This window comes from Saccostrea cucullata, unplaced genomic scaffold (assembly GCF_032062105.1).
Source record: "Saccostrea cucullata isolate Sc308-1 unplaced genomic scaffold, CSIRO_AGI_Scuc_v1 ctg4, whole genome shotgun sequence".
In the NCBI taxonomy this organism is placed as follows: domain Eukaryota; kingdom Metazoa; phylum Mollusca; class Bivalvia; order Ostreida; family Ostreidae; genus Saccostrea; species Saccostrea cuccullata.
Window position 1 is genome coordinate 87,983 of NW_026920828.1, and position 8,798 is coordinate 96,780.

At 31.2% G+C, this 8,798-nt stretch overlaps 1 protein-coding gene across 1 annotated transcript; it reads right to left on the reverse strand.

Annotated features, from left to right (window-relative positions):
- Nucleotides 1–3,544: 3,544 nt before the first annotated feature.
- Nucleotides 3,545–6,842, reverse strand: LOC134258364 (cdc42 homolog). The gene is made up of 3 exons (XM_062740890.1): nt 6,570–6,842; nt 5,995–6,053; nt 3,545–4,652 (listed from the first exon to the last, which is right to left on the reverse strand). Exons 1-3 carry the CDS (start codon nt 6,706–6,708, stop codon nt 4,257–4,259), a joined length of 594 nt encoding a protein of 197 aa, XP_062596874.1. The 5' UTR covers nt 6,709–6,842; the 3' UTR covers nt 3,545–4,256.
- Nucleotides 6,843–8,798: the final 1,956 nt, after the last annotated feature.

Here is an 8,798-nt window from a genome sequence, read left to right on the forward strand (position 1 = left end):
TCGGGGATATGTAGTTTTTAGCTGTCCGTCCGACTGTCTGTTTGTCCGTAAAAACTTTAATCTTGCCCATAATTTTAATTTGACTGGGTGGGACCATGACTTTCATATTTCATGATCACAGGTGTATTTTTTGTGACAAAATCTTTCTTTGGGTACAACCAATTTTGACCTAGGAGTTTGACATACTTTTATGCAATAATTCCAAACTTTTAATCTGACCTTAATTAAGTTTTGAACGATTTGTGCTAGGACTTTAGATATCGAAATAATGACATGATAGACTAAGAGTTCATTTGTTTTTGCAAAGTTTGTGTCAGAGAAAATCTCAAATGAAATGGGATGTTACAGCTACCATTTGTCAGGGGTCTGTGGGCTAAAAAGTGTGGGAAAAAGTTTTTCAAAATGAATCTATAGACATCTGAGAAGGTTGACTTATTTTTCACTCAGATGTAAATTTTGGGGGATTTTTTTAATTCATCATAAGAACGTTCTTGATGTGTATGGCATGGAGGAGTGAGCATACCTTGCTGTTCGGTCACACCCACCGTGTGCTCCTTGTCATAATCGAAAAATAACGGAAAAATCTGTCGTCAATTCAGTGTATAAATAATGGAATAACAATTGGTACGAAAAACGTCAGTCAGCATTTGACTCAATGATAAACTGTATTTGCTGACAAGGTCATTGTATCGACCATAGAACTTTCGAAATGATCGATGACCAGTACTTTAAACGAGACTGCTGATATTTTTGTTTCATCAACTTATTTGTCAATAATTTACCTCGTTTAAGAAATCGTTCATAGGTAGAGCATGCTCTTGTGTATCAAATGAATTGAGATATATAAACTCCATATGCAGATAATGAAGGTATATTGCTGCGTAAGTATAAGAGAAGTTGACGATAGAAAAGTTAAAGTCATCACGTTTATCATAGAGCTTGGTTGTTAGATTACCATTAACGTCTTTTTCAAGTAAAATATCCAAGTATGAAATAGATATGTCAGACTCCATGGTATCTTTTATCACTAGCTCACCAGAATATATCGTGTCATTTTCGGAACAAAACCTTTGAATTATTAAAAAACACCCAGTATACTAGTAATGATAAATTTATGCTCCTGAATTAGTTAATATTCATTGGGATTCTGTAAGCAAAAAAAAAAAAAAAAAAAACAATCCATACCAGATACATTGCTAATGATGCTTCTATTAAGATATGCAATCAAATATATATTGGGAAGGAATAAAGTACATTCCTCCTCCTTACATTTGAAAGTATAAAAAAAAATATCAGGAGACACAGATAAAAGGTTTTATTGTATGAAAAAGTAGGGGGTCAAATTTCTATGGGGGTCATTTTTCAACGTGTGTGGAGTCGTAGAATTACTGGTCTGGAATGTTTTTCTACAGTCGAAAAATGACCCTACTTGTCGTAGAATATTGACCAGGGGGTCATTTTTCTACGTAGAAAAATGACCCCCTGGTCAATATTCTACGGGGGTCACTTTTCGTCGTTACACCGGCGAGACTTGATGACAGGGGAGGCTTCCTCCATCTTGGTACCTGAACCCTGCTCCTGGGGTTTGTGCCATTACCCTGTTAACGATTCGAGATCGAGAGAGAGATAGAGAGAGAGAGAGGGTGTTCATTCTACCTGTAATTTCCACTTTTTGACAATCAGGTAGGAAACGGCAAGAATTCATGTGGGAATAGGTGGAATTTTTGTCTTAACAAATAATTAACTATGAAAACATATAACTTCTATGTTTTAAACAATTATCAACAATTATTGATTACCTGTTGAAATAGAGGACTGATATATTTACTTTATAGAATTATAAATACGACTTTTTTAACTAATATCTTAAAGCCATATAAGTAAATTAAATAATTTTTCACAATGTTCATTTTAAAATCCAGCTATTTCAATATATTTTCCCCGACAAATCTATTTATTTTATGTTGTAGAATCAAGATATGAAAGTGCTTATTCTTGTAAGACTTTTTTCTTTGTTATTTTCTCAAATCCATAAAATTTAGTAATAAATGAAATAGTTCATATTTTTCATTCATTTAGTCGTTATTTTCTGTCTTAAAATGTACAAAATACAGATCTATAAATCTAAGAGGGAACGTATTAAAGCCATATATGGCGTATGTACAATGAAAATTATTGGACTAAAATTATAAGAACTTATTATTTGTATCATTACTTTATAAAAAGATAGAACTTTTCCGTAAATTACAAAATCTAAATCAATTGCGTTATAAAGATATCACAATTTAATTTGGATTCTCGGAATTTTCTCCGACTCGGAAGAAAATACAAAAGATTTAAAGAAGATAAAATCGTATTATTAGATGAAACGAGATGTTCTCCGCGTTCAGAATTGTATGAAAAGCTTTAATTTAAATGTATCAACTATATTTTGTATTTTTCAAAAATATATTTTTTTCTATCAGTTACGCCATATATGGCTTTAAAGTGGGAATAGGTAGAAGACACCGAGAGAGACAGCATTTTATTACGAAAGCCGGATAGGCTCATTTCTGAGTAGATAAAAAAATTTAACGCGTTATAACGAGTTAGTTATCTCGTTATAACGAGTTTTAGAATTATTTCGTTATAACGACTTAGTTTTTTCGTTATAACGAGATAATTAACGCGTTATAACGAGATAAAAACTGGTCTAAAGTTGATAGATCTAAGTGATTGTAAGTATAGCACATAAAACCGAGTCGATCAAGTTTGTTTAAAGTGTGTATGATATAGATTTTATTGAAAAGCAGGAAACAAGTTATTTTTTTGTTTTTCGAGAGCCTGTGCCTGTGACTGTAGTTCGCTTATGTATAAACAATGCGGTTGATTGTTTATTTAAAAGACCGAATACATGTATAAGGAAACTTATGACTGCCTCGTGATGCTGTGTTATGAGTGGGCAGTAGTCCCCGAATTGTAGGCCCATGACCTAATTGCTGATGTCTCCATATCCCTCTTCTTCAAAACATTTCTGACTCTCAAAATAATATATATCACACTGTGAGTTATAACGAGTTAAATGGTTTATTTTTATCTTTTCAGAAATGAACCTATCGTGCTTTCGTATTTTATAGAACTGTTAGGGGCAATTATTAGTAATTACACAGAGTAAAAATAATTTGTTATCTGACTCACGTATCAATGACCCTTCGCGCGATTGAAGACGAATTAGATAGTCCAAAAAGATTCGAGGGCAACCCGTAAAATATGTGACTCAGGTATTTTTTACTGTATAAGAATGTCTATAATCTTCAAGAGAAACGTGCATTTTGCACGCATTCTCTTAAGTTGATAAGACTTAGCACAGATTTTAAAGAAGAGGCCGAATTGATAAAGATTGTAATAAATAGTAACAAAAGCTTTTTCTAATTCTTTCAGTAAACAAACAAAATTTCAAGATAAAGAACGCGAAAAGTGATCGATCCTCAAAGATCTTAAATTATTGTATATTTCAAATCAGCAATTCGCTAATCCTCTTTATATAGAGATTTGTATAAAACAGTAAAAGTATTATGTCTTTACTATTGGTGTTATAGTTATGTTATTTTATGGATTTATTAAATAAGAAAAGTCAATGTAAGAAAATAAAATAGCAATTACACCTACACAATATTATCAACTTCAAAGCCAAGTAATTGTAAAATTATACAGTGCTTTTGCTTCTAAAAATTTTGAACACGTAAAAAAAAACAATGGTTGAAGAATATTGATGCTAAGACTAGAGAATTCATACTTTAAGTCAATCCGGGAGAATATGATGTTAATATACGTGGATAGAACACCTGACTGTTTCTTTAATTTTCCTGGATTTTTTTTCAGTTATCATCATTAATTTTAAACAATATCTTTATTGAGACAAAACAATGTAAATAATTGATAAAAAATATTTAAATCATCACAGATATCATGCATAAATACACATAACACATATCACTGCTTTTTTAAGCATCTAACAATAAATACTATAAATACCATGTATTTCATCACACACGATCATTTGGACAACTATTGCTACAAAACAAACAGCTATACTGATAAGACTCTAATTCATCAACCTTGTTTTACTTACAGTAATAAAAGTAAACCATTTTAATAATACCATTCAAAAGAACCAGCATTGTAGGTTTTAAAATTGAAACAACCTGCATGTACATGTTCAACACAAAGATAGATTTGTAAGTACACCACCTTCTTTTCAATCTTTTAAATATCATCTACAGAATGACACACGATAAGGCATCATACAATCCATCCCTGGGATGAAGAACTGTCCCGATAGCTTTGTTTAACACCCTCTTCATCTTCTTCTCCAGTTCGGGAGAACTTTCAAAAAACCTAGAAGCTCCGATTTTTCTGGCCATTTGGAATCCTTCCGAAGAACTGATACTTTTTTGCCCATTTTGTCTTAAATTGAATTGAACAGAACAGTCCATTCGGAGATCTGTCTGAGTTCCCACTAAGATTATAGGAACATCACCTAAGCAGCTTTTCAGATGAGGCGCCCATTTTTCTTCCACATTTCTAAATGACGTAGGCTGAACCACCGAATAGCAGACGACAACAATGTCTGCGCCAGGTAGAATGTGAATACTGTTCTCCTGATCTTTGTCCTAAAATTATTTTTTTTCAAAAACAAAATTAGGAAAATGGAAAATATCTATGTAAAAATCAGCTGCATTTTTTTTTATTTTGTGCTAAATTTTTGATGAAGTTTATTTCTATAACAGTACAAAAAGGTATTTTGTGCACAGTATATACACAGTTATCTATTTAATATGCATGCGTATCGAAACATATTTCGATTTTCACTTCAATTTGTTTATTTAGAAATAGATAAACAATAAATAAACATTTTGAACCTTCTTAGAAAAATGTTTGACCTTTTTTATTTTAATTTTGTTTGTTAGAAGTACATCTTTTTTCACTGACTATACATTTCTATGTCTACCTTATACAGCAAATCGGTAATCCTTTCATAATCATGAAAAGATAAATTTATTTGTAAAAAGAAAGTAATTCAAATTTACATATTTGTGTATTTGTGAACTAGACTTACAAGCCCTTATCTTATATTAAAGAATATGCAAAGAAAAAACGTCTTATAGAGTAGAATGAAAATTAGTCGGAATTTGTCAAGTGGACACCGTGGGAAAAGTTTATCAAATATTGACTTAGTGTGAAGGACAGCCCCAAACATTCTTTATAATCTAGGTATTTATTTATAGGTAACCTTGTTTGTTGTTTAGATAATTTTCAGATTACCCTGCCTATTTTCAATTTGTGAGATCGTTTCAAAGGATTGTAAAACGCTGATATCTTTACGCACTGGATGTGTGTTTAGCGAAATCGTTTTCAACATTCCATCTCTATCAAACTTATAGAATTGAGGAGTTTGCATACTTCTTGTAGCTATTTATGTATTACATAATAAAACAGATTAGAGGGTCTATCTATTTATATTGATTAGCAATCACAGATAAAAGTAAATGGCTGGAGAAGGGTAATATATTAAAGAGAGAGGCCTTAGGGTGAATGGGTGGTCCAGGTGTTTAACTTCTCTCTTTCTTGGTGGTATGATTAGTTACAATTGAAGGGGACAGTTTATGGTTTTCTTTTGGCTTTTCTATAGTGTAAAAGAAAGTATAAAACGCAAGGTCTAGAGCAATAAGACTATAGTTAGTGGACCTTGTTTGCCCCCCCCCCCCCAAAAAAAATGTTATTCAAATTACTTTCTTTACAAATGTTACAAAAACAAATTGAAATCGAACTAAATCAAACAAATTTGAAGAAAAAAATATTCAACATGGTAATAATATATAAGAAACTTTTTAAAAACTACTTTAAAACATAAGTGCAACTTAGCCTATAATGTAAATGAACTCATTCAAAGACATTTGTAATGAATTTTCTTAAAATAGAAGTTCACAGATAACAGAAAAATTTGAAACTTGCCTCTTCCAGGGTGTCGAGAAGTTGCAGATGATATTTTTTACCAGACATTTCTAAAGTCCCTGCAAAATAGACAAACCATTCAATTATCATCCGTGCATTACACTTAGGAGAGTAATATTTAGAAGCCAAACATGTAAAGAGATTGCAGGAAAATGTTTTAATTCTGCGACTTTCAAGCTTAAGATATATCATCTTAAGAAAAGGCACAGGTGTTTTCAAAACTATATGAATAAAAATGTTTATTAATAGAATACATATCTTGGCATGCTTACGTGATGTGTTAATTATAATGCTGTGTGCTTTTCTGTTTATCTAAACACGCAATATACAGCTCCCAGCAAGCTAGATTTTATGTCCAAATTTTCGAAGGCTTTCTTTTTTTTTATCGTACAACAATTTTGATTTAATGCTCCAATTAAGATACATGTAATAGTGTAACTATACATTTGTTCAAATATTCACTGATACTATTGATTGAAATTTATAATAAACTTAAAAGTAAAATACTTCTTTGAAAAAATTAAAAAAAAATCGACGAGAAAAAATGTCTGTTTGTTCCAGAAAATGATAATTACCTGCATAGTTATCAAAAACACTAGGCACGTGCTTCGTGGGGAATCTGTTTGTAGCGTAATTCACAAGCAAACTTGTCTTCCCAACGGAATCATCCCCTAAAACAACACATTTAATTAAGTCCGAACGAAGAACCACCATCTCAACTCTATGAAGTTTGTCATTCACTAAAAAAATTAAATTCTCCCGTAATCTAATCTTTGGATTGCACCATATCGTATTGTTGACAATTCTCTTTGTTTACATCTGTACACGCGCAAGCAGACTAGCGTATAGATTTGAAGGATGTCACGTGATGTTCAAAACTCGCCCTCGCACTATTTACCTATATCATGTGGAATGCAGAAAATCCACAGGTGGAAAATAAACACAATTTAGAAGGGATGTGTCTAAGTGTCTAAATAATGAAGAATCGTTGCATGGGCGTCCTGTGGTCATTATTACCGATAGGATCGTACGGTTTTATCACGGATTTGATCAGCCGTTATTCTGTTAGATATGAGTTTGTACTTCAAAGTCTTTTTTAAAATAACAAAAAAAAAGTGAAGAAAAGAGTATCTTTTCTTAATGCTGGACAATATATACCTACTTTAATATTTTCGGAGTTTTGAGTATACATGTATAAATTTGAATGTAAAGGAAAGAGATATTGAACATTTTCTAAGGGTTATCTGGTAGAAAATAAAATGATTCATCTTAAAAAATAATTTTTTATCCATTCTTAGGCACAACATTTTACAGATTATACCCTAAACCTTTCCAATTACTTTTAGTTATCACTTCCTTTCGTTAATAACTATATTTTTGGTACTTTCATCTGGTTCCATAAATGTTATCTGTTATTATTTGTAACGAATCATTTAATTTGTCTCATATTGTTTGTATCATTTTTCAGTTCATGAACTTTACATAACCCAGGAAAATTAAGAAACACATAAAATGTTGTTTTTTTTTAATGTTTAAAAATATTTTGAATAATATTAGTTTTATATGAATTTATTTGGCACATATAAATATTCATTTATATCTCAAATAGAATTAAATTGCCTAAAAATAACATTATGACAACGTTCTTCCAGTGGGTACAATTAATAAATAATTAGAAAAAATGTAACAAGAACCGAGTTTTTGCTTTCACTACAGAATTTCTGGATACTTTTTATGTGAGCTTATACTAAGAGAGTTTATGATGACCTTTCAATTCCAAATACTAATGGATGTCCATTTCTAGACTGAGAAAGATGTACATAGTATGCAACAAATTACGCATCAGTTATACAGTATACCCGGTATATAGGTCAGTATGTCCTGTGATATATTAAAAGTAAACACAAAATAATTGGTGGGATAAGAGTATCAAAGTGTTAAACCAATCCCATGACGGTGATAATAATATCAACATTCAGAGTCACACACTAGCTGAACTACCTCTAAATTTGCGTTGTGGTTCACCCTGGACGATCAAGTGCATTGTACAGTTTGCAGTAATATAAAAGATAACTCTTAAATTTTAATTAAACTTTTTTATTTGCTTTTGTTTTATTTTTTACTTGAAAAATAAAAACTGAGAATTCTATGAAGTATTCATAAAGAATAGTTTTCTATTCTACATTGTCTAGAAATATTGATAAAAGCGTAATAAGACACAAAGTCGATCGTTTGATAGAGCTTAAGATAATTTCTGGCAACATAGACAGCTGCCTTTTTCAATAAAAACTGAGCTCACAAATTTACTTACTTTGTTATTGGCCCTTTGCAAAATTATTTTGTTACAACACAATTAGTCCGAAATTTATATATAAAAAAAAAGAACACTTGAACTTCTGGTTGATAATATCTATACCGTTTTTTGTGGTTATGTGTACAAACGATCTTTTTTTCCTTCATAAATCCACTGTAATAAAACAAACTGCGAACAAAGTAAAAATGTAAGAGGTGGAATTAGTTGCCATGGAGGAGTAAGCATCCCCTGCCGACCACTCACACTTGCTGTATACTTTTTCGACATGATTGCATAAACGGGAAAAACCATAGTCAATTCAGTTTGATTATAATGATATAACAATTAAGTGTTTGTTATTAGTAGGCTGGTAATATAAACATATCGTGGGAAGAATATGCTCTTCCAAATCGAATCAACTAAAACAAAAAAATCTGCAGGATAATGGTAATCTGCTATTAAATAATGAACTTGATAGAAAAGATGAAGTCGTTATTTTTTAGCAAGGGTC

Coding starts and splice junctions, on each gene's coding strand:
- LOC134258364 (XM_062740890.1), bottom strand. CDS start 6,708: ATGGTGGTTCTTCGTTCGGACTTAATTAAATGTGTTGTTTTAGGGGAT. Junction 6,054..6,569: donor TGTTTTTGATAACTATGCAG/GTAATTATCATT, acceptor TCTATTTTGCAG/GGACTTTAGAAATGTCTGGT. Junction 4,653..5,994: donor TTCTCGACACCCTGGAAGAG/GCAAGTTTCAAA, acceptor AAATAATTTTAG/GACAAAGATCAGGAGAACAG.